General features: G+C 37.4%; 1 protein-coding gene across 9 annotated transcripts in view; it reads right to left on the bottom strand.

The window, feature by feature from the left end:
- Nucleotides 1-27,427, bottom strand: part of ROBO2 (roundabout guidance receptor 2) — a 599,875-nt gene that overhangs the window by 83,280 nt on the left and 489,168 nt on the right. For all 9 annotated transcript variants that reach the window (XM_088144588.1, XM_088144583.1, XM_088144586.1 and 6 more), the window contains 3 exons: nucleotides 26,317-26,438; nucleotides 11,386-11,617; nucleotides 8,049-8,173 (listed from right to left, as the gene is read on the bottom strand). In XM_088144588.1, the coding sequence (XP_088000714.1) occupies nucleotides 8,049-8,173; nucleotides 11,386-11,617; nucleotides 26,317-26,438 (479 nt within the window). The remainder of the gene's footprint in view (nucleotides 1-8,048; nucleotides 8,174-11,385; nucleotides 11,618-26,316; nucleotides 26,439-27,427) is intronic.

Here is a 27,427-nt window from a genome sequence, read left to right on the forward strand (position 1 = left end):
AGTTAACATTTTATTGAAAGCGCCAGTTTCTATAAGCTAAGGCTATAAACAAAAATTCTGCTACTGCTCTCAAAACACCTGGGTATTGGTCATTTAATAAAAATACCTCAATCTCCTCATCATTGAGCGGAGTTTATCAGACTCAAGAGCGAGCTATTAGCTCTGATTGCCGGTACATATACAGTGGGCACTTTAAAAAGATGTCTGAAACAGACTCAACCTCTCTATTCAAGCAAAGACATACTTGATCTTCATAGGTTGAAGACTGGCCTATCAATCAGCTGTCATCCTAGTAGGGACAACATCTGTGCAGGCTAAGGAGAAGGCCCTTCTATGTGGGGTGTGCAGAATCTTATAGAAGTAATTGGAGAGTGTCCAGGGGGAGAGAGCAATTGTCTGTATGAGAGATGGGAAAGTTTGGCTCTGTCTATCTGAATGTGTAAGTCCCATATCCTCTGCTTAAGTTCTGCCAAGGCTTTTCTAGGCATAAAGCAAGTAGGGCTGAAATTGACCGTCCACACTGTCTCAGATCTTGATCAGTTTGTTTTTTTCAGAGTAGACTGATGTATATCATATAGAATGAGATGTACCAATGAGGTTCCCCAAATCATTTGTTTTGCCCAGAATCTCAGACAACATAATCTTGCCTGAGCTTCAAATTAGATGTGATTTAGTTCTAATCTGGTAATAGAATTAGAATATATAATCTGTTATACATTGTAAACTGCCACTGTATATGTACCGGCAATCAGAGCTAATAGCTCGCTCTTGAGTCTGATAAACTCCACTCATGATGAGGAGATTGAGGTATTTTTATAAAATGACCAATACCCAGGTGTTTTGAGAGCAGTAGCAGATTAAGATGTGACATTTAATGCATTTTTAGAGGGAAAAAAATATCCGACATGGTAAACATCAATCTCATCATTAATAGATGCATTCAAAACAAAATTATTCCATGTAACATGAATAATAGGCATCACATTGCAGATTCTTTTACATACTTAAAAAGATTCCATAAACCATTCCTATGCTATATCTACTTTAATATGATTCTTGGCACACCTTGTAATGTATTTGGGACTCATTCAGTTTGTGAACTCTAATGAAGTAGATAAGGTGTTATTTAATGTTTCTCCTGCCACTTAAGGGCTGCACCATACTCCACCTGGCTCCTTTAGGAGACAGATATCCTCTGTATGTACCCTAAAGTAACAGATGTAATGCCAAATATAAATGGATTATTCTCAAAGCATTTTTGTTCTTTTTGATAAAGGCAAAGCTTACCATTTTTATCAGAACAATTAGTAACAGAATCATACTGCAATTCTTGATTTCCATATTGCTAATGAAAATTATTTTATTAGAAAAAAGATGAGATAATGCCCATAGCAGTTGTGCAAAACTGATTTTCATTGAAATCATTAGAAATCAACTATTCAACAAAAAATATTTTGGTTACAGACATGTTCACTCTGAGAACTATATATAAATGCTTCTGAAGTTGCAATCTTTAGAGAGATTTTATTTTAAGAAAATGGTTGTACAATTAACCTGGGTTTTTTGAGCTAATACCTCTATTCCTGCTGGAGAACACTATTGCCTATTTATGATAGGTAGCTAAGAATCTAGTCTTTTGCCAAATTAACCAACAGTATTCTGCATAATTTAGCAACTCTGGGTAGTGCTGCTGTAAAAATATAAAGCATCAGCATTTAATTGGGAAAAAAAAAAGAATTTATTACAAAAGCATCAATTTATAATGACTTTACTAACAAGGCATGTTATTTAAGGCTATCCCAGAAAGAAAAGGGGAGAACAAGAGAGGAAAACCCCAAAAAGATGATCTCCTGAAGGCAAAAAGGGCAAACAAGGAGGAACAAGTGAGGTCAGATAATTTGCTGGCAATTTTCTGGGTATTGGGAAATTTGAGGTATATTAAGATAAAGGTATCAGCTTTGATGGGAAAATCAGATATTGTCTTTGGAAAAAAAAAAATTGTAGAGAATTGATGGTAGAGACTAGAGTGTCTTATCATAAATGTGCAATGGGTACAGGTCTTGGTATTTTCAGTTAACAAGGGTTGCATTTGGGTGCTGATAATATTAGATTATGTTAGGTTGGGTAGGCTGGGTTAGATTAGGTTATTTATTTATTTAGCAAATTTATATAGCCACCCATCTCATTGAAGCAACTCTGGGCGGTGTACAACAATTAGATAAAAATACAGATATTAAAAAAAAACACCCTGAAAAAATATGAAAAAAACACATTATTAAATACCATTAAAAAAAAATACAAACCATAGGGGAAGGAAGAATAAAAATGCCCCCTTCAGCAATGGAGCCATCTAAGCAGGGAGATGAAATGAGAAAAGAGATGTCTAGAGTGCTGCTGGTGCACAACAAGGGATGAACTCAACTGAACATGGGTTAGAGCAGCTATTAAGGCCTATCTAGTGGCAGTAAGGGCAGCAGAATGGCAATGCTTCTCTGCAGATACCCACCCTGCAGCCTTGCTTTGGGTGACTTGGGCCCTTTTGGGTAGAGGGGACTTGGAGAGTCACTTACAGGGCTGTGCAGAGGAATTTGCTGAGCCTTTGTCAGACAAAGTTGCCCAAATTCATTCTTAAGACTGCACGTCTTAAGGAGGTACTCGAGGAAGATTCTTGCCCTGTTATCTGGAATTGGTTTGAACCTGTTGGGCCTGAGGAAGTGGACAGGGTTCTTAGGTCTGTCAGCTCAGCCACCTGCTCTTTAGATCCATGCCCCTCCTGGCTAGTTAAACTGCCCAGGGGATGTCATGTACGTGGGTTCTAGTGGTGATGAATTATTCCTTGAGTGAGGAGTAGTTCCTCCACTTCTTAAGGAGGCATTGGTTCACCCCCTCCTCAAGAAGCCATCACTGGATCCCACCATACTGGACAATTTTCACCCGGTATCTCATGTCCCCTTTTTGGGAAGGTGATTGAGAAGGTGGTCACACAGCAGCTTCAAAGAGCTCTGGATGAAACAGATTATCTGGGCCTCTTTCAGTCAGGATTTAGGCTTGACTATGGAATGAAAATGGCATTGGTCATGCTTTTAGATGATCTCTGGCAGGATGAGGGTTGTCCATCCATCCTTGCTCTTCTTGACCTCTGTCAGACTTTCCAGGTAGACCAGACAGGAAACACGACCAGATGAGCTAGTTCTATTTTATTGCAAGGCTACATTAACAGAATTTTGCAAGTCTGAAAGTACATATCTCCCGCCGTCTCCTTTAGAGCCCAAGAAGGAAGGGAGGGTCCCTTCTGAGCCTCTTGCTCTGCCCACTATGCAGCTACAGGCTATGCCCTCTCTTATCTGACAGTTCCCTAGGCAGCATCTCTTTGCTCCATCTCCCAAAGTCTTTCCCACATACCATTACATCTCTCAGCAGCCTTAAATACCATCGGCCATGTTATCCTTCTAGACCGGCTCTGGGGATTGAGGATGGGTGGCACTGTATTGTGCTGGTTCTCCTCCTTTCTCCAGGATCAGTTTCAGTAGGTGGTGATTAGGAAGGAGAGATCCCACCCTCAGCCCCTACTTTGTGGGTTTCTGCAAGGGGTCAGTGCTCTCACTTCTCCATTTTAACATCTACATGAAGCTGCTGGGTGAGATTATCCATCAGCCATGGGGTGTGGTATCATCAGTATGCTGATGATACCCAGTTATATCTTTTTGCCCCTGGTGAATTAAGTGATGCTGTTGATGCCCTATCCTGGTGTTTGGAGGCTGTAAGGGTCTGGATGGGGAGCCATAGGCTTCAACTAAACTCTGGCAAGACTGAGTGGCTTTGGGTTTTGGGGCCCTCCAGTTCAGGGACTATGCCATCTTTTGTACTGGATGGGTTGCACTGCCCCAAACAGACCCGATGTGGAATCTGGGGGTCCTTGTAGATTTGTGACTCCTGTTCGAAGAGGAGGTGGCAGTCATGGCTAGGAGGGCCTGCGCACAGCTTTGTGTTGTGTAGCAGTTGCGCCCGTTCCTGGATTGAGAAACTCTGCTCATAGTCATTCACGCCTGGTCACCTCCCAGACAGACTGCAATGTGCTTTATATGGGGCTGCCCTTAATGAGTATTCAGAAGCTTCAGCTGGTGCAAATTGTGGTGACACAAGCAGTGATGTGTGCCCCTAAAATGGCACATGTAGCACTTCTGCTCCACAAGCTGCATTGGTGACCAGTGTTCTGGGTGCAATTCAAGGTGTTGTTTTTGATCTTTAAAGCCTTTCATGGCATGGGACTGGGTTATTTGAGGGATCTCCTCCACCCACTTGTATCTGCCCATCCCATTAGGTCTGGTAGAAGAGGTATGCTGGGGTCCTGTCCACTAAGGAGCTTCATCTGGCAGGACCCAGGAGACAGGCCTTTTCTGCCATGGCACCTACCCTGTGGAACATCACCCCCCACCCCCAAGTTGAAATTGGCCCCATCCTTGATATCCTTTAGGAAGTCCCTTAAAACATGTTTGTGCCAACAGGCTTGGAGGTCCCAAGGTGGTGGTGAATTAGTGAGATGGCTTTATTACCCATAACAGTAACTCTCTCTGCTATTCCATTATTAGTAAATTTGTGTTTTAATTGTTGAATTTTTAATTGTTAGTTTTTATGATTGTCTTTTTTATTGTACGCTGCCCAGTCACAAATGTGTGAGATGGGCAGCTATATAAACATGATGTATAAACAAACAAACAAACAAATAAGTGTATGCTTATGAAGACAGCTGGGAGCAGCTTCTGAAGAAGCCACATGAGCCTTGAAAAGAAGGAGCTGCTTTAATTATTCAAAAATAAATAGTTCATCTGCACTTCCATATAATTAGAGCAAGTTTGGTGTAGTGGTTAAGGCATCAGGCTAGAAGCTGGGCAACTGTGAGCTCTAATCCTGCCTAGGCACAAAGTCAGCTGGGTGACCTCGGGTCAGTGAATTTCTCTCAGCCCTAGGAAGGAGGCAGTGGCAAACCACTTCTGAAAAACCTTGCCAAGAAAACTGCAGGGACTTGTCCAGGCAGTCTCTGAGAATTAGACATGATTGAATGGATAAAAAAAAAAAACACACACACACAGAGAGAACTTCATTCAAATGTTTTTCATAGTCTAATGTGACTCACTGACTTACCTGTCTAGGAGAAGACATTTAGTTTAGAATTTAGTAACATATTTAAATTACATATTTCTGGGCAAGTATTTTTCTTTTCAAGGGGACACGGTGGCACAGCGGCTTAATGACGCTGAAAGTTGCCGGCCAGAAATGGTCGACGCTTCAGCGGTTCGAGTCCAGCCTTCACGCTAAACAGGGTGAGCTCCTGTTTCCTCCCCAGCTCCTGTCAACCCAACAGGTTGAAAACTCATGTGAGTAGATAAATGGGTACTCTCACTCCGGTGGGAGGAAAAATGCTGGCGGCGCCTTGCACGGGAGTCGGGAGCAGCTGCCGGTAAGCGCGAAACCGCGCTCGCCTGAAAAGGGCGCGAAGCAACGGAAATCCCGCCTCCTGCGCTCGCCAGCTGGGCTCTGCTCTAGGAAGGAGGCTCTGGCAAACCACTTCCGAAACAATTGCCTTGAAAACTGCAAAGGACTCGTCCAAAGCAGTCACTGCAGGGTCAGTAATGACTGAGCGCAGACAAAAAAAAAAAAAAAAAAATTCTTTTCACTCTCCTTTTTCAAAATTCAACACAAATGGAAATAAATAATAAAACAGAAGTGTACAGTAGTTATAACTCTTAACATTTACATGTATATTGCTATCTTTAAAGATACTACTCATTCCAAAGTTAAGAAACACAAAAATGCCCTTATACAAGAAAAACATTGTAATGTTTGCTGTCATTACTGAAACTGCTTAGTAATCAAGTTTCTTTCTCTGCTATAATTTACAAAATACATAAAAAGCACCTTGTATAAATCCTAACATGTCCTAATCCTAGTATAAGTCATAGTACAAACGAGTATTGAGTGGAGTGCTTTAATCAAAGCCTTTCTTTAGTTCTTACATCCCTCCTCCTCCTCCTCCTTTTTAAAGACAGAAAGAATCTGGGCATGGGAATACCCCTGGACTCCTGGCTCCTGCTACAAGGTGATAGCTATGCCCAGGAGAAACTTTGTCCAGCTTCAGCTGGTATGCCAATCGTGGCTTTTCCTGGAGGGAAGGTGCCAACAATTGTCACATAGATCCTTATTATTTTGTAGCTGAATATTGTAATTTGGTCTACATGGGGCTGTACTGAATACCATTTGGAAATAACAAGTACAAAATGGTGAGACGGCGAGAGCCATTATAGTCATCTAACATTCTGCTACAGGAACTGCATTTGTTGTCTGCTTATTTCTCACTACAATTCAAAAAGGGTTGACCTATAAAGCCTCTACAGTTTGGCAGCTGGGAGGCTTCAAGATCATCTACTTCTAATAGACTACGTGCACTTGATATTGTATAGCAGAGATGCCTCATTGTGAGTCCACACCTACTGGGAGATAAGACAGCTGGGTGAGACTGAGCCAGTCACTTTCTCTCAGCCCTAGGAAGGAGGCAATGCCAAATCACTTCTGAAAAACCTTGCCAAGAAAACTGCAGGGACTTGTCCAGGCAGACACCAGGAGTCAACACTGACTCGAAGGCACCCACACCCCAACACACACACACACACACACACACACACACGTCTATTACCCTTTATTCAATAAAGCTAATTTGTATTGTGGTTAAATATATTTGAACGTGCACTGTTGGATACACCAGAAGACAATGGATTTAACATACCTGTTTCTTGAAGCTGGGGACTTAGGCAGAAAGCATACTGAGAGACAACTGGTAGGAAAAACTGCTTAACTTAGTTCCTACATCTTGTATCTGGTTATATCTATAAAGCCATTTAGCAAAAACACTCCCAGGTTCCCTAAAAAGGTAGAAATTCCTGGTTTAACACAAGGATTGTTACTTTCTTTTGTTAGTAAGGATGACCAGATATTTTGCAACTTTCTATGGTCACTGGGACTTTACATTTTATGTTCCCTTCCTACACTACAAATAGCACAATTTTACAACAGAGCACCATGAAATAATGTATTTGGTTAAGAGATTCCAAAAAAGTTTCTGTTTCTCTATTTCTGGCCTTTATTTCTTCTGTGTAGGTAAAATTTCCAGTACTAAGAAGCAGGAAGGAGTGTTGCCTGTCGTCTTTTTGATTTTTTTGCTTTGGTGCAAAAATGTCAGAATGAGATTTATTTATTTGTTTGTTTGTTTGTGTAACTAAAAATGATTAGAGTGGAGTTGGAAAAAAAAATTGCATTTCCCTTGTATTTTTTTCCCTTAAAGAACAGAACACAGGTAGACTGGCTGAATCTCTATTTTGATTTGGGCCAAAATAATAGCAAACATGCATCTTTTTTGCTTTAGATATTGAAATGGTCAATGACTTAATGTATATGGTTCTACACTTTTACAACCTACACATACACAGACACACACAATAACAACTAGTTTTTATACAGAATTTTTAAAATTTGAAAACACACACACACGCAAAACACTGAGAAAGCAGAAATGATTTGGGCTTCCGATACATTTACTGTTCAGTTACAATCAAGGGTTGAACTACAGAACATCTCTCACATTATTCTGCCTGCCTGAGGACTAAATTATAGAATTTATTTAATATTATTTAATTTTTTTTTTAATGAATTAATTCATTGCTCTGACTCATCTAATTTCTCATACTGGGGAGAGTCTTTCAGAGGGAGGAATTGGTTCTCCACCCTCTGAGATGATATCTGTGGGTCACAGATGGAAGGTGGAATTGAATTTAACTATTCTACCATCTAATGTGTGATCATCTTACTTTGTCTTAAGGAATGGCTGCCCCCAGAAAAAGGAGAGAGAGTGAGAACGTGTGAGTGAGCTATCTGGAAAAGTATCTGAAATACAGGAATATTAGAATTACTCATACTGCAATACAATTTTTATTATTATTTAAAGAAATAATGGACAACATTTTAGATGCTCTTTTCATCCTGCATTTTATTCTTACCTTATATTCTTGAATGATTCCATTTTGGTGATCTGGAGGTGGTGGATCCCAGGAAATACTGATACTGGTGCTATTGTGGTTTCCAACAGTCAGAACTGTAACAGATTGTGGAGGGGCACTAGGAGCTATAAAAATGGAACAAATTGAAGAAAACAGACATGGTGATATGTACACTATTGGTGGTTAAAATAACTAACTTATAGCATGGACTTGCAAAGGACAATTGAAAGAACTGTTACTCCAAGTTCAGAAATAAATATGGCTCCCTGTGTAGCAACTAAATGTGGCTCCCTGTGTGGAAACCAGCTGCATAGGCTGTGTAGAACTTGAAGATTTGTGGGAATGCAAAACAGATATTTAGGTAAAACTGTTATAGTGAAATTAAAAAAAAAAAAAAAAGAAACCCAGACTGCATGATCTATGGTCAAAGAATACTGAAAGACTTTGGGACAGAAGATTAACCTACCTATTATCTGTAGTAGTGCTGAACAAAGTAGTTGCTTTAATTCTGATGCCAGACACAGGTTTTCAAAATCATATTAATCAATGTGATTTTCATGCTTGCTTGTAGAAGTATAAATATGTTACCCATATGCTAATATCTAACAGGTCAGTCTTAATCTGCACAATAATACTAGTACAATAACAGATACCTCAATATAAATTAAAACACTTCCTTGACAGTGTTGCTGTTATTAAATGGACCTCACTGAAAAAATAAATAAATAAATAAAACTTTTTTTTCCCCCTAATTCCCCTTGCTACTGACTTTTAGAGACTATCATGCCTGATTCTTGACAGGTCAATTATTCCATTGCTCAGCATCTTTCCCCAGATATTAAAGCACCCAAATCACTACTTATCTTTTCAGATGCAACAAAACAGAATTCTATTTGTTACTTCCACAAGGCCAAAGAGGTAAGAGATGTATGGACATTGAATAGTGACAAATGTCTCTTTTTCACAAGGAAGTGGGAGGGAGGGGAGATAAAAAAAAGAATTGTTTAAAAAATATTGGGCAGGGCAGGCTTCAGAAGAAACATTTGTTCTAAAATTTGGTTCAACTGAAAACAGGGTACATTTTGAGGTGTTTACTTTGCTGACAGAAATGTGCATTCCAGTATTAAAATAATAAGAGTTTCATATAATATCTTCAAAGATTTTATTCAACATTTTTATATTAAAAAAGTACTTCCCAAAGAAGACACATGCATCATAGTGCAAAATGAGGTGTTTATAAAAAGACTGCTCTTTTTTCTGAAAACCATATTCATTCCAATAAAAATCTACTTGGGATTTTGCCTGAAAATTATAAATGCAAGATAATTACAAAGATAATTAAAGAACTAAAAAAAAAAATTATCATGGAATTATAGTTGGTTGAATGAAGTTTTTTTTAAAACAACAACAACAACATGTAAATATATACTACTATACAAACAGATATACTGCAAGCTTTTTTTTTAAAAAAAATTGGTACCTGACATTTAACTGTTGACAGTACAATTTGTTATAGTCTTTTGTTATAATGAAGAAGACACCCAAAAGCAGAGTGGCTGAAGGTTACATTAATATCACAACAGTTGGGGACTGTGAGTATAACATATCTAATGTATACGCAGGGATTCCTAAAAAGCTTTGCTCTATAACAATATGAGATTACCTGCTTTACTCATCTAGAAAACAGCAGTTACAATGAAAATGAACCAACTCTTCAAATAATATACAGATTTGGAACAACAAAAACAATTTTTTTTGGTTTTAGTTTTTAATGTAAGAGCTCATACACAAAAATAGATGAAAATAAATGCACATTTAAAATATGATATTCTTCCAGTTGTTTGATTATTGTTAGGTTATATTTTTCTCTGCTTCTTATGTAGGATTAGGTTTTCATTCCACAGTAGCATAAAAATCACAATACCTGAGCACCTCCATATCCCATCCAGATCAGGATCTACTGTATTTGTACGCTGACATTCAGATGTCATCAGGATTAGAGAGACATCTCCTTTTTATTTTAAGAATTGGCATTCAAACTACTTTATCTAGGTATTCGAGCTGATAGCTATTCATAGATTTTGTGATGAAAAAGAATTCTGTTGTTCTATTAAGATGCAAGTAAAGAGTTAAGTGATCACTTCCTTATAAGAAAGGCAGCCAAGACAGGACAACTTAGAAAAGATAAGAGGCAGTTGACAGTTGGACAAAGCAGAAAAGCAGGAAAAAAAAGTAAAAGCAGACAACCAGTATTTATAAAACAAAAGAAAAGAAAGACACTGATAGTTCTTGTGACAAACTAAACACTTATTCTGTAATTAACCATGGAGCAGTACATAACTTATTCTACACTATATTATTTGTTCATACAATATTATTAGTAAAAAATGCTGTTTATATCCTTTGTGCAAAGTAAAGACAGAATATCCCCTTACCCCAGTCTAAGATGTTAGGTTGCCAGAGAACAGATGAGGAAGGTATAATCACGTATGTCCAGACCTTAATATAGTATCTTTACATTTATCATTTTGAGGTATTGTCAGCAAGAGTTAAAGAACATGCATCACTCTCCAAAATTAATTAGAAAAAAAAATGTACTAGGAACAAACTTCTGCTCAGATAAACACTTGTTTTGGCAAAGATCTGTACTTTATTTTAAAACAACCTTAACTAATACTGTGGGCATTATCACATTTATAGCACTGAATCTGATAAGATAATACAACTATCTAAGAAAGATTTTTAATATCAATCCTGATACTATTGTTAATTAATTTTATTGTAATTCTAATTGTACTATTATGGAAAGGAACAACAACAAAAAATATTTAACATTTTTCCACACTTTTCACAATTGTTTAATTATATTCTTACGTTAATCAACTTTTTGTCTCTAATCTAAAAAAATCTGAAGTTCCAGAACATTTTTTCATAAAGAAGTTTATCTAATCCTTTGATCACTCTAGTTTATGCTGTTTAGTTTGTTTGTTTTGATTTGTTTTCCTGGGATCAAATGGCCCTGTGAAGCTCAGAAAAAAAAATGTGTCCCCTTAACTCAAGCCTGTGTGGCTATCATACAAGAAAAAGAACCAGCAAATAGGTACCAAGAGGATGCTGATGCCAGATCTGAAGAACCAAATACGGCTGTCTTCTAATACAATCACAAAGTTATCAGTGACTGCAGTTGTCTACTGTAAAATGCTGATATTTATAATGATACGCACCATGAAGAAAATATTATTGTCTCTGCTTGTGCAAAACTCTATGCATATTTGCAGCAGCATAGAACACTAAATGATTGCAAGCATATGATTAGTCTTTTAATAATTTTACTTACCTTCCTCAGTGGTACGTGCAGATTTTGATTCACTGTCCATCCCTTGAAATTCATTGAAATATGGTCGAACTTTGAAGTCATATGTAACCCCTTTTTTCAAATTGATAAGGATAGCACTCCGTTCTGTGGGAACATTGACTTCCATAGTCTGCCATGCAGAAGGGGAAGTCAGGCCTGATGTTTGTCGATACATAACTCTATAACCCTGAATGAACTGGGATTGACGATCAACCTGAAACAGTATTAACAGAAACATTTCTACCACAAGTTGAAAAAAAAAATGTAACTCATTTCCTATGAGCTATTACTTATACTGTGATTTTAACTGTATAATGTGGTTCTTCCAGCTTGACTTATTAAGAAAAATGGTTGCTTTCCCATAACTGTGGTTGTTCAAATGATCATACATATGAGCAATATACTTGTGCAGAATCACCATTAGGAACATTTTATGCTGAAGACATTTTTGGGGTTAGATGCACCTCTACTGCTAATTTTTCTGCATATGGATTATCCTCATTTCACTATTCCCAATGCAGCAGTCTGAAACTGCTGGTACCCACCAGAATGAGCACATTATGAGAAAAGAGGGTGGGTCATTGAAGAGGGTGGGTCATTGAATCCACAAATGAACAATGGGGTCATTAAGTCCCAGAGTACCAGGCAAGCAATTCTTCTTCATACATATCATACATATGGGTGATTAGGAAACTTATCTTTGAAATGAGGCAGATGTACTTGCAGGAAAAGATGACCAAAACAACAACAAAACAACAAAAACAAGAAATCCCTCTCTTCCACAAGATATACCAGCTTGTACTTAGATAATACAATTACTTAAAGCCCTATATCTATAATGGGACATTCAACTCAATGAGGAATGCTAGAAAATGGAGAAGTGGGAACTTGTCAAAATTATTTAGCCCTTAAAACTCATGAACATGCACCAAATATATGATGGGTAATAATGGGACATATTGCAACATTTTATTTCAGATCACATCAAAAAGAGGTGCAGTCAATGACTCATTAGAATCAATGCTGACATTTATGAATATCAGTTATTTTTTTGTTAGAGCAAAACATGGAAGTAGTATAGGAATTCTTGGAAAGAAATGGATCATACAAAAGTGCTAAGAAAAACTCTCTGTGGCCTCAAAGAAAGAAAAGATTGTGGTCAGTACCAAGGTGGAGGTAGTTGATGTATTGATGCTAATTATGAGTGGCAGTCTTCATCTTCTGGTATGAGACAAACTATCTCTTTTTAAAATGGGATAGACCCTCCCATGTTAAAATACAGTTCCTTGACATTGTTTTGCATGTCTTTCAAAAGGCCCAAAATACACGGTCATATGTCTATGAAACTCAACTTTCCCAGGGAAAAGGTTACATTTCTATCAGAATTTGTGTGGGGGTGGGGGTGGTGCTGGGGGTTGTGTGTGAGTGTGGGGGGGGGTATTGAATTTTATTTTTTGAAAGGGAATGAACCTCCTACAGGAAAGTGTGAGCAATCAGTGCCAAAATGGGAATGGTAAGCAAAGCTAATAAAATGTTTGTAAAAGAAGAAACACTTTATAAGATGGTTGAAAATTTTAATTATGCTTTCAAGTCTGATATGGCAAACCAGACTTCCTTTAAAGAAGAACTATAATAGTCAGTGTGTAGTGGAATAATATTGTATTTACGTGGTAAACATAAATATAATATTTATGTGGTCACTAGAAGTCGAAAATGACTTGACGGCACATAATCAGTCAATCAGTGGAATAAAAAGTTTTCTTCATATGATTGAGAATCTAGCTAAGTGACAAAGTTATAAATGAAAAGATCCATATTTAGTCATCTTGAAGGAAGAATATAGCCATGCATTCTTGGATGGGAATCTGGAAGACGAATATGAAGTTTTGCCTAATACCTATGAACAAAATATCTATAATTTGAATAGGAGGATAGTGGGGATGCCGGGACCACTAAATAATGGTGATCAGGACTGAGATCAATGAGCATGGTGTTGACTGTTAAGAACACTGTAGGAGAAGACTCTCTAATCTCTCCAGCAAAAGTAATATTCAATGGAATAAGTCATCATCAAAGTGGAGTACATGAGTATTCTTTGTTGTGATTAATTACTAATTACCAATAAATTCACTAGAGGTGTTATAGACAAAGGTCACAAACCTATACCATTGAAAAGTTCTAGAGAAGGAGGTTAATACAAGTGATAACAAGTTTGAATGTTGCTCCTCTCCACTCCCCTACTCCCTTCTACTGTAAAGGGTCAAGAGAGTAACCTGCCGTTGTTGGATTAGTCAGAGCTATCAGTTCTGAAAGGTCAGTTTTGATAAAAAGACTACAGAAGACATCTTAAGAGCCAAAATCTGCAGTTAATTGACAAATGAACAAGGAGCAAACTGTGGAGTCCTTGGGGTTCTCTGAGCTTGGCTGTTTTCTGCAAACGTTTCGTTACCCAGCTAGGTAACATCTTCAGTGGTAGAATGGAATGGGGTTTGCTCTCTGTTTATATACAGCGGCATGCCCTGCCAGTGTTGGTTGGGGGTGTGGGTTTTATTTTTTTCCCTTTGGTAGTTCCTTGATTAGGCTATTGTTTACTGTTGATTGTATGTCTAGTAATAATCTTGGTGTTAGTCTGCTTATCTGTGTGATGATTGCTGGTGGGGAGATGTTCTGTTCTTTTTTTTCCTTTTTATTGTCTCTTTTGAATAGTGCGTAGATATTGTTCATCTCTATGTGCCTGTTGATGGCTGTCTTATCTGAATACCAAGCTTCCAGGAATTCCCTCACATTTTTGGATTTAGCTTAGTCTAAGATGCTAACAGTTTCCCAGTTGAACTATGGTTAAGTCTGTCCATGTGTTGTGAGATTAAGGAGTTTTCATCATGTCTTCTGACTGCTAGTTGGTGTTCATGGATGCGCTCTGCCAGCCTTCTGCCTGTCTGTCCTACATAGTGGTTGCTATAATCTTTACACTGTATGTTGTAGATGACTCCTGTTTTTTCTTCTTGGCCTACTGGGTCCTTTGGTTTGCTTAAGATGTTTTGGAGGGCTTCATTTGGTTTGTGTGCTATGGAGATGCCACATGGTTGTAATAGTCTGTTGGTAGTTTTTGAGATGTTTCTGATGTATGGCAGTGTTATCCTTTTCATAGCTTGTGTTGGTTGTGTTGAATGAAGTAGGTTCAGCGGCCAGGCACTTTTTGATAAAGTTGCATGGATATCCATTTTGTTGGAAGATGTTTTATAGGTGGTCTGTTTCCTTTTTCTGCTATTCTGGGTTGCTGCAGTGCATTGTGCTCCTCTTGTGGGAGGTTGGGTTGTTACTTTGGTAATGGAGTACTTGATTAGTGTAGGTTGTCTTCTGATAGACCTGGGTTTCTAATTTGCTGTTGTTTTCTCTGCTGATGAGGATTATCCAGGAAGCATAGTGTGTTGTTGTTTTCTTCCTCTCTGGTGAATTTTATTCCTTTGAAGATGTTGATAGTTTCATGTGTCTTCTCTAATTGTTCCTTTTTTATTATAACAGACTGGGAGTAAACTGGTTGGAAATGGAAACAGTAGACAGGCCTGAGGCAGGAGTGCTTTCTCCCAATGTTTTGAGAGCCTGAAGGCAAAAGGACTGATTGTACTAATCCTGTTTAAGAAATGTATGGAAGTGCAGACAGAAACAATGCCTGGTATTAGGTGGCATGGCCACAAGTCTGAAGACCTTGAAGGAAACATAGTTGGCAACTCATATGACAAAAAGTGAACAACATATGGAGAATAAACTGAAGGGGGAAAATTTTTTTTTACAAGACCAAGGGGACATAGAAGGGAAAAAAGAGATCCTCCTCCCAAATTCTAAAACGAAACAAGAAAAAGAATCCAGTAATACTACCTTTATTGTGATTGAAAAGGAAGTGGGAGGGAGAAAGGTAACCATGTCCAAGAATCTATATGGCTCAAGGTGTGCCTCCTGTCCAAAGTCTCCTCAGCTGTTTTTGAAATACATCACCCATACTTGTCATATTTACACACTTCAATGAAGAACTTTCTCATTTTATTATTAACAAGTAATGGAACCAAGCTATAGAGGTGTTTACACAAATGTCACCATTATTTCTAGGAGCAATAAATGTGCTTGTGCAGTTATCAGTCAGAATTATGTAAGAGTCATATTCAGGCTATCTGTTTAGGTATCTGACTGGCTGGTTAATTCTATTTTATAAATCAAGATTTCACAAATACAATCTCTTTCATTCCTGACAGCTTTCTAAGTCCATTAAAGTTTTTATTTACTTTATTTATTTATTTAGTGTTATATTGGTTTGGCCAATATCAAGAAGAAGTGCAAGGTTAGAACTAAACTATCTTTCCAACATCAATTGCCTCTATTAAAATCTCTTTACACTGTTCATTTTTTTTTTAATGAAGAATCAAGTTCTTACGACAGGAAGAACACATACATACAATAGACTAAACAAGAAACTGAAACCAGATTTATGAGATCTAGGCATAAACACATTTAATCAAAACTGCCATTGTTAAAAACCTTACAGCATATGTTACAATAACATTAAGCTTGCATTTTATAAACTTCTCTAGATACACTTTAGGGGAATTTACGCATTGAAAGAAGGACATAATTCACAATAATAGCTTGTTAATACTGAAGGAATCAAGCTGTGTTTTTCAGAAGAACATTAAGCAGCTGCTTTCAAATGAAAGAGTCTGTAAATCAGGACAAATTGTTTTTATACACATTTGAGTTTCATTAATTAAATGTTTTATGGACATAAGACTCTATGAACCTAGCAGTTATTACAAAACACATTTTCAGTTTTTCTGCATAGTACGTCATATGAAATTACTATATTGTGATCCAAGGTATTACATCCATGATGCAATAATAAAATATAAGTAAGAGTTACCTTTTCCCTACATAGTATTTAGGTTACTGATGAATGTTTGGAATTATAAAACATTCCTGTGATATAACAGGGCAATGTAAAATTTTAACTTCAGAGTATATACTTCTACTGAATTATCTGTGCATAAAGAGAGATAGAAAATTAAAGCAGAGAAAATATAGTAGTGTGATTAAATATATATCTGATTTGTTTCTTAAATAGCCAAATTGTAGGAAACAATGACCAGAGTTATTGGGTAGCCCTATCTATTTTAAATGATAAACCCAACAATCTTCATCTCAAGAGACAAAATATTTCTGAAGTTGTATAAATTACAATAAGTAATTACAGTTATTCTACTAAGTGAACAGGTATTTGCCAGTACAAACTGCCACAGAAATGTAAGAAACCCTAACAAAGAATCTAATTTGATAGATTGTAGTTAATTAACTTCAGAACCTGAGAAACAAACAAGATAAAATATAAAATATATGCTTTTCTACCGGTGGTATATAAAGAAATAAAAGTGAAGATTAATTGAAAGGATGACCTGCAGTTTTGAGATCCTGCCAAAGAACAATTAGACATGTATTTGCATCAAAACTAAAAGAACTGGAGCAGCAAGTGGCCGCAGTTCGGCTGATGAAACAAGATGGAAATCGATCAGATTTAAAAAAAAAAAAAAAAGAGGAACTGACTGTACAAGGAACCCCCAATAAAGAAAAACAAAGAAACAAAACAGCAACCCCAATGGAGGAGATAAACAGAAGCAATAGATTCTGCCCTACTGGAACTGAAAAACATTTTTCAAGCACTCAGAAAAAACAGGCTTTGAGCCTTCAGGAGGAGAAGTAGGAACACTGCAGAACAGGCAACAGAATGGTAGACCCCCTAAAGCACAGAGTGGTTTGTAACTGTGTCCTGCAAAATACAAAGAATATTGTGGTTATTGATGACTCAGTACTGTGGGAAAGCAAAATAAATGTATGATGACAGGACCATCTGCTCATAAACCACACTCTCTTCCAGTTGCCAGGATTGTCACAGAACAACCTTCAAAACGTATCACATCCACTGATATCCCTTCCCATTAATACATGTACAGACACACATTACTGCAAAGAACATCTATAGTTGTATTACCATGAACCTTGAGGATTTACAAAGGAAACTAAAGGTCTGAGGTAAGTCATATCAACCTTAGTATTCAGTAAAAAGGCCATAAAAGGAAACAGGCATACTGTATTTCAAGTGAATTACTGGTTCTGTAAATAGTGTCAACAGAATAAAATTGGTTTTTGAGATTGCAGTTTGAGCTACCTAGACTGCTGGCGTAAGAAGGGCAGATATCAGAAGAAATGGTAAAAAGTATTTTAGAGCTTTAAAATGAATTTTGTGGAGGTTGGAAACCAAAATCTTAAAGATCTCAGATAAATAGTTGTGTTCTGTTTAAAGTAGTGAAATATGGAAACAGTGTGTTAATAGGAATATTAAATCACTCAATGAAAAATCAGAAAGAACTTTGCTTATAAAGCAAAAATAAACCTGAGCACAGTCAAAACATATTTACTGACCATTATAAAAACATAATCTTAAGAGACTAACCCTTAATCTAGTCATTTTGGAGAACTATCAGCCAATCTTCAACCTTCTTGTTCTAGGGATGGTTGATGAGAAGCTAGTAGGGCTCAATGCTATTTTCCATTTGAACGGCTTCCTCCCTCTCTTTTTGGAAAGCAATTAAGAGTAAGCTTTTGTACCTAGCCTTCAGAGTGGAAGGTACAAATTAATCAGAAGCAGCTGATCTAGGAATTGTTTACTTTATTCAGAGGGTATGTGATCCCCCCCCCCTTTTTTAAGTATAATTTAAATGTTTATTGCCGTAAGTGGTTATTTTGTCATCCAGGAATCCCTTATGGCTTTCAGGAGCACTGTACCACAGATCACCAGATATGAGACCCTGTTCATTAAGTTGGGCTCTAGGGATCAGTTGGGATTGTTGCTGTTGTACCAGCCTCCCTGCTGCATAGCAACCTCCTTGCCTCAGCTCCTTGACTCCAATTCTGGGTTGGCAGTGGAGTTCCCTAGACTTATGGTCTTGGGGGACTTCAATCTGCCTTTTCTAGGTGTGGGGTCTGAGCTGGCTCATTAGTTCATGGCCACCATGATGGCCATGGGTCTATCCCAAGTCATCCAGAGCCTGACACAGGTGTTCCTGTTGGAGCAGTGGCTTTGTGATCTGAATTTGGGGCAGCTCTTGGTGTCTCCCATGTCATGGTCAGATCATGCCCTGATTTTCATAGGATTCTCTAGTGCCACTATCCACTGCAGGGAGGCTGGATGCATTAGATCAGTCCATCCCCAGTGACTGATGGACCCAGATGGATTTAAGAGGGAGTTCAGGGTTGTTCCTGTTGGTCTGCTGCATGGTCCATCTGACACCTTGGTTGCCATTTGGAATAATGGGGTGGCTGGGGCATTGGATCGGATCATGCTCATGTGACTTCTCCTCTCTCGGGGATCCTGCCATTCCAGTTGGTTTATGAGGAGTTGAGGGAGATGAAACAAGAAAAGATACATTTAGAGCATTGCTGGTGCTCAACCAAGGACAAACTCAACCAAACATGGGTTAGAACCACTATTAATGCCTACCTTGTGGTGGTAAGGATGGCAAAGTGGCAGTACTTCTCTGCCCTTATTGTATCCACACATTGCCACCATGCAGTCCTATTTTGGGTGACACAAGCCCTCTTGGGTTAAGAGCCAAGCCCTTTTGCAGGGGTGTACAGAGGATTTGCTCAGCATCTGTCAGGCAAAATTGCTTACATTCACTTGCAGTTGGACACTGGCCTTGTTGCAGATGCAGAGGAGATGTCTGGGGTGGAGTCTTGCCCAGTTATCTGGGAATGGTTTGAACGTATTGGACTTGAGGAAGTGGACAGGGTCTTTAGGACTGTAAGTTCAGCCACCTGCTCTTTAGATCTATGCCACTCCTGGCTTGTGAAAATAGCCTGGGAAGTATTATGTGAGTGAATTCTAGAGGTAGTTAATTCTTTGAGTGAGGGGATTGTTCCTTTGCCTCTTAAAGAGGCCTTGGTTCACCCCTTCCTCAAGAAGCCATCACTGGATCCCACCATATTGGACAATTTCCATCCAGTTATCTAACCTCCCCTTTTTGGGAAAGGTGCTGGAGAAGGTGGTTCCACAACAGCCCCAGAGGGCATTGGATGAAGCAGATTATCTGGATCCATTTCAGTCAGGATGCAGACCTGGGCATGGGATGGAAACAGTATTGGTTGCGTTTTTGGATGATTTCTGGTGTAGGCAGGATGGGAGTTGTACATTCATCTTAGCCCTACTTGACCTCTTAGCACTTATGATACTATTGACTATGGTATCCTTATGGATTGGCTCAGAGGATTGGGGGTGGGCAGCACAGTGCTATGCTGGTTAACCTCTTTCTCCAGGGTCGATTCCAGTCAGTGGTGATTGGGCAGGAGAGATCCTGCCCTCAGCCTCTACTACATGGGGTGCTACAGGTTTCCTTGCTCTCCCCTCTCCTATTCAACATCTACATGAGGCTGCTGGGCGAGCTTATCTGTTCCCATAGGGTAGGATATCATCATATGCTGACAATATCCAATTATGCATCTCTGCCCCTGGTGAATTAAGTGAATTAAGTGTCTTATCACATCACAGAAAAGGAACCTGGACTTATCTGGGAACTAGACATTAATTATGAAAGTATGTCTCAGTTGTGTTGGATTTCAGGAGAAAGGCAACATGGCCCAAGACTAAGACATGGTTTAACTCTTATAGTCTCTCTCTCTCTCTCACTCACTCTGGCTAAAGATGGTGCCAGTGTGAATGGAAGATAGAGAAATAGTGGAGAAGAAGAGTATGGATGACTCAAGCTTGCACTGAAAGAGATAGATATGATAAGGACAAGGAAGTGAACTTCTGGATGGGATTGAGGCCAATATCACTATTCAGACTGATGGTGGATGGAGACTGTGGAGCACAGAGATGAGAGATTTGGGACAGATGAAGCAGACTTATCAGTTAAGTCCTGAAGATGCTGCTTTACAGGCAAGGCAGAAAGACACCAGTGGACTGGCAGTGGGTGTACACCAGATAGGTGGTGAAGAGGAGTCTAGGGTGAGGGGTCATAGAATTCCTAGAGGTCTGCTAGTTCATTTGAAATAAAAATGAATGAAATAAGTGAAAATATATGAGTACATACTTATGCCCACTTTATTATATTAAGGTGAGATTTGGTTGGAGCTGATGATATCCTGAAAAAGAGAGAGGTTTGCACTTTGTAGAACTAAAGGGAATATTTGAAGTAGTGTATGGATGTGATGAAAGCAAGCATGCTTTACAAGGAAAGAAAGAAAAGTATGGAGAGGTATAGTGAATGGTGTTGGTGTAAAGTAGTTTCAGCTTTGTTTCATTTTAATTTTCTTGTCTCATGTGGCTTAGTATTTAGATAGATAGACAGATATAAACAGACAGACAGACAGACAGTGAGTGAGCCAGTCAGTCAGTCTCAGTGGCTCCCTGAATAGAAAGAAAAGCCAGCTGGGTGACTTTGGGCCAGTCATTCTCTCTCAGCCCAACTCAGCTCACAGGGTTGTTGTTGTGGAAAAAATAGGAGGAATATATATATGAAAGCCAAAACAAAACAAAACAAAACAAAAAACCAAACCAAACCAAACCAAACCAAAACTGTGAGGAATGCACCAGCTGATTTCTATAAACTACAGATAGAAGTTTCACCACTGCCCTTGATACATCTAAAAAATAATTAATTTAAAAGGAAAGCAGTGATCTCCTTGTTCTGAGGGTATTAAAAATTCTAGTAACTGGAGTTCTGAGTTCTGATTGCCATTGCATATATAGTGGACACTTTAGATGAGATATGGATTCAACCTCTCCACTTGAACATATACAAATATGACTTTCATATGAGAGACTGAAATCTCCTCCAGTTGTTGCCCTGATTCAAGCCAGAGAAAAAAGCTTTCTATGTGAAACATGCATGATCATAAAAAACAAATGAACAAACACCTAGGGAGAGTCCAGGATGAGGGGATGATTCTACTATAATAAAGATGGGAAATTTTGGCCTTATCTGATTGAACATCCTCTGCTTGAATTCTGCTAAGGTTTTATTAAGGCTGGTATTGACAGACCACCATACATCAGAACTTGATCTATTTGATTTCCCAAAGCGGATTCAGATCTATCATGTAAAGAGATGCAGCCCAATTGTAATCACATTAGAACATTGGAGGTTGAGTGAGTGATGCATACTATTATTTTTAGAAATTTAGACTGTATACAATGAAAGATTGAAACTTATAATACACAACTGAGTTCCATAAAACAATGTTCTCAGAATGTTGGCCTTGCATAGCTTAAAGGCAGCTGGGACAAAATTATTCTCAAGCCAGCTTGCAAATTTCATAATTATGGCTGCCCATTTCTGTTCTCAATGAATTAATTACTCTATTAAATTTACTTTGTAAAACAAATTGATGTAGCAGTATATAATGTCCAATACAGTATATGCTGCTCAGACACCTACAAAAACATTTTTTTTTTCATTTCAAGTATTGCTTCTGGCAAACTGAATACAGAAGGATGAAGAACATAAGACAGCCAAAAAGCATCACTGACAATGCTCAGCATGAAAATATAACTATTATTACATTTTATTGGATCGGTGGTTGTAGTGGAAAATTGATCTCAAAGTTATAAATGCTTTTCCAAAGATTTGTTATTCTACCCTAATCTCAATGGATGAAGTTAGATAGAAAACATAAATTATGGCTTGCAACCCAAGTATTGTCTTTCAGTTAAATATGTTATATGTGCGGTATATCTGGAAACAGTCCGCTTACCAGTTTATTGAAACTAACATTTGCAGCAAATGACAAAATGTGCTGCAGTGAGAGTCCGAGAAAGTAGTTTAGCAGTTTTCTTATGCCTGCTAAGTCATAGGTTTCATCACATTTATTTATTTGTTTGTTTGTTTGTTTGATTTATTTATTTAACAAATTTAGATGGCCACCCATCTTAACCAGCACAATTCTGGCTGAACAAGATGATATAAAGACAAAATCACAATAAACAAACAGAACCCATTTAAAAGAACAACTATGCTAGGCACCTTAAGAATCTCTCTAATAACAAAAGGAAAGATGCACACACCAAGGTCCGAATGACATCCTGGCCCTAATGCCTGGGGAAAAGCCAGCAGGGTCAGGAACATCCAACTGTCATACGAATCTGGGCTGGGAAGTTGTTTCTTAAGACAGGCACCATAAAAGAAAAGGTAAGCAGAAATCCAGGCAGTGTTTCAGAAAAAGCATATGTGTTTCCTCTTCTGGATGGCTTTATAAATCACCTTTCCTTTACAGAATATGAAGAACTGAATGTAGCTTCATTACATTTTTGCTTGGATTTCTGGTTGGGTATAATGGAATAAGATTTTGAAAACAGAATAGTATTTCAGCAACTTTTGAAAATAAAATACTATTCAGGATAAGAGCTTAATTTCTTCTCTGAAACACTATGCCTTTTTTTTTTTTTTTTTTTTAAGGCTAGAGGTAGCACTTGAGACCAACCATCCTACTCAAGAGCTGTACATGCTTTGAAAATGATTTCAAAACATGAAAAAAAAAACATTGTGGGGTAAGCAAAACATTTCTCTGGTATTCATTTTTTTTTTTTTTGTAATCAGCTACAGTAATAAGCCTTGAGGGGGGACATTCTGAAATTATAATAGAATTCATATCACATGTGTTAACTTTAGATATGAAAGAATGAGAAAATAAGAATTAATCAAGTCGTTATTACTACCTAGGCATTGGAGGCTGAAATATTTTTAAACCCTGATTTTGTTATTGTAGCCAATCTCAATAAAAGTAGTTCATCCTGTGCAATTGATTTCCTTCTCAAGTTCAGTTCCCATCTAACTTTGTTAAGATTTATCTGCATTTAGCAAGAGATCACAATAATGTACCATTACATGTTACAAAAATACTACAAGTTGATATTAATATTGAAAACAGTGAGCAAAGACAAAGGGCTCTATGTAGTATCCCTTTATATTACATTAAAAAAAATGCAAAACACCAAAGAAAACAGCACCTAGCATTAAATCCAGCTACAGCAAACAATAAAATGAAGTCCAGCAGTAAAATATACTGTAATTCAACCAACAGGGACTCTATTCATCCTGATGCAAAGGTCTGAGGAAAAAGCCAGATCTTAACCGCTTTCTGAAGGCCTGCAAGGTCAGAGCCAAACATATATTGGGAGAAAACTGTTTCAAAAGGCAGTGTCTGCTACAGAAAAGGCACACCTCTGATGTCTTTTAAATAACATCCTTCCTGTTAAAGTTACAGCCTTCAGACATTGGAACAGAACCATGACAGCTTTGGTTGTGCATCCAGAGGCAGAGATGTACAACCCCATGTCAATGGATGACCTTTCCCTGTGGCTTCATGTACATAGTAAAGAGGAGAGGAGACAGCCCTGTAGCACCTGCAAAACAGGGGTCTAGAATTAGACTGCTCTCCCCTATCAACACTGACTAGAATTGTCCCTGGAGGAAGGAGGAGAACCACTGCAAAACAGTGTTCCCAATTCCCAAACCTCTAATAAGGTTCAGAAGGATATCATGATTGATAGAATCAAAGGCTGTCAAGAAGTCAATGACAGAAGGATAGCTGCCAGATCCACCACAGGTCATCTACAGGTGTGACCAAAGTTGCCTTAGTAATGTATCCTAGCCTGAAACCTAACTGGAAGGAATCCATATAATCAAATATATAGAAGGTCCAGAAAGAGGAGGAAAATGAGGATGAAGAGGAGAAGGAAAAAAAGAAGGGGGAAAAAAACTGGGGAAAAAATTACAATTTTTAACTGTTCCTGTATCCAAGATCATATAGAATTAGAAATAAATTGTGTATAACTAAAATCTAAAGGCTGAATATGAACGAATGAAATAGCAAAATGTCTGAACAAAGAAGGAAAAAAGTCTTATTTTAACAGGATCTTAAATAAGATTTTTTTCAGCTTCCTCACAATTATGAAATGAATTCTGAGTATCATTTGATAATTTCATAAATGAGATGGCTAAAATCTGAAGTACTGATATTTCTTCTCTTGAATGCTATTTTTCACAGTATTAAATATTTTTGGTAGTGATGGATTTCCTTAGTAAAATGAGAGAAAAGCATAACGTGAGACATTTTATCTCTCTATGCAGTTATATGTGCAATATGGGCCATAATTAATTTTTTATTCCTCACACAAATCTGAATAACACCATAATAAATAGTGAGGTCTTATCAGATGCCTGGAAAGGAGGAACTGGAACATGGTGATCCAACTCAATATTTATCTTATAATCTTCCATAAGAGCCAATAAAGTGAACTTGCTGGCGTTACTGAGTCTCCTCTGGAATTTCAATGACAAGGCAAGCATAAGATTTCATAGATCCTATCTTATCCTGAAGCATCTTAACCACCTTTAGTTATAGATGTATCCATTGATTTCTTTCACTTTCCATTTGAGATATTTTGTTTTCAGCCATATCCATTCTGTTACTTACAATATTAACAGTGTTTTTAACAGCTCTCAGATCTTCTCTAAACTTGAGGAGACAGCCACAACAATTATCAGGATATAAAGTGTAAGGAGTACTGTAGATTGGCAATAGCCATCTAATGGCGCCATCACAACTGGAAGTCCCTGTTATTCATTAGGGTTACTCAACATTTTTCAGGCTTTTATGCTAGCTTAAAAAAGAAGTGCTATTTCTTTAAGAGTAGAATTGCTGAGTGGATTTTTTAAAAGACCACATACACTTCTTCTCTCTAAACCAGGATTTCCCAGAACAAGATCTTCTAAATTGCTACTGCCCTAGCTAATAATAATTTATTCTCTGATGCTACTGTTTTAACATAATCTAATTGTACTATACTTCTACACATGTGTTTACAAATATGGATAGCAACTCAACTTATTATTGACATAATGCAAATAAATATCAAAAGAAGAAAATGCACCTCAGCAGAAATTATATCTACAGGAAAGAGGGTTTGGATCCATAGGATCAGTAAAGGACACTCCTTTCTTATGCCAGCTGATTTACACAATTTTAATAATAAGTAAGACATTTGGAGACCGCTAGATTTTTTTCCTGCTGATTCTTATGTGTATTTACTCAAAATAAGTACCATGCAGTCAAACATGATAAGTATGCTCCATTTACAGAGAAAGCAAATTTATTCTAAGTATGCACGTGTGTTTGAGTGTGCATAGATGAAAGATAGAGTACACACACACATACAAACACACACACATAGATTTTACATGAAAAGAAGTACACAGGTGAATCAAAAGCCCCCATGTGATCCCAGGGAATTATTCACAGAGAAATAAAGTCATCAGAAAAAATTATTTCCAACATACAATCTACTTTTTAATTTCTAATAAAACAGAAATGTAAACAATGAAAGCTTGCATATAATTGTTAGCATGTATCAAATAATGAAAAAATTATTAAGCAGTTCAGCCTTTGTCTTTGGTATAAATTAAAAACAATCTACTTTTTTTTCTAGAGTAAAATAGTAGTAGAAATGTCAAATATTTTTTTACTCTTATCCAATGAATAGAAAATATGCAGCAGCACAATGTATATATTTTTAGATGATTTCCAAGAAAATAAAGTAAAAGAGTAAAACAGAAAGTAGGAGTGGTAAGTAGTTGTTTGCCAGCAGTCAGAATACCAAAATTATTTTCTGCCATCTGCCAAACCAGCTCCCTAAAAATAAAGTGAATTCTCAGAGAATGCCCTTTAAGAAGTTCTTAAGACAGGCTTCTGGTCAAGAGAAAACTATAGCATTTACTTGTAAATAAAGTAGCTATTAAAATATCACAGAACAATTCCCTAAGGGAAAATTTAGGAAGTTCAGAGCTTTTACTATATATTTTCCAAATGTCTTACCGTCCAGGTCACTTGAATTGTGGTAGGGGTGAGCACAACAGGATTATGTAGCCGCACAATTACATCACCAAGCTCTTTTTGGACCTGTCTGTGATCCACACCTTGTGCTGGTGGACTGATATCTGCCAGGTCAAACACATACGTATGCACAGGTAAGTTATTATCTAACTAGGGAGAGGTCATTCAGAAAAATCAATTCATTATGATGATTGAAAAGCATAATAACCTTCACTTAAATGTTCTTACTGAAATTAGTTTACTGTCAAACAATGTAGTAGATGGGATTGAATTCTGGTCCAGATAGAGCATTTCTGATTTATATAGTAGCAATATTTTTATAAGATATAAATCTATTTTAATAAATATTAGACATACATTTTTCAAATAGTACTGAAATGTATAATTTTTCAAAAGGTCAGAACCCAGCATGTTTGCCTCTGTTTCAAAGTTCATGGAAGAAAAGCTAAGCAGCTACATGGATCTCACAAGGAGACACCCATCACTCAAATAAATGAAGTTTGCAAAACTGATTAAGATTTTTTTATCATAATTACAGCAATACTACCAATTTTTCAGAGTTCTTGCACTGCTATAGAGCACATGATCTTTATTATACAAATGCTTCCTTTTTTTTCAAGAAATGCTCTTACAATGAAAATTGGAGACCTGTTATCCAAATACGGTGATTTGGATTTTCCAAAACCAGTATTGTTGCTATACCTGCCATAACTCTTCTTTCCTGGGTAGATAAGTATTGTACTACTACCCCAAATGCATTCAAATATAAGCAAAATAATAGCCATTATGGTAACTGCTATTTGATCTTCGCTATTTCCTCCTCACTTGCCCAAGTGAATGAATGGATAATCCTGGGAACACATACTGTAGCAAGCAGAAATTCAGGAAAGCAGTCTTCTGGAGACCAAGGGCTTTAGCAGTTACCAAACTATGCTGATTATACATGCCATTGATAAAGAAATATATTAAATTAAATTATATTAAAATGCAAATTATACCATGGAACTGAAAAAATAATATAAAAATAGTACTCTAGTTATTAAATAATATTGCTATGTATATCAATGTTTAGTGAACAAGAAGTTCATTACAA

The sequence above is a fragment of the Python bivittatus genome, unplaced genomic scaffold (assembly GCF_059951505.1).
Source record: "Python bivittatus isolate LINGU-HERP-01145 unplaced genomic scaffold, Pbiv_v1 ctg000350_np1212, whole genome shotgun sequence".
Lineage (NCBI taxonomy): Eukaryota > Metazoa > Chordata > Lepidosauria > Squamata > Pythonidae > Python > Python bivittatus.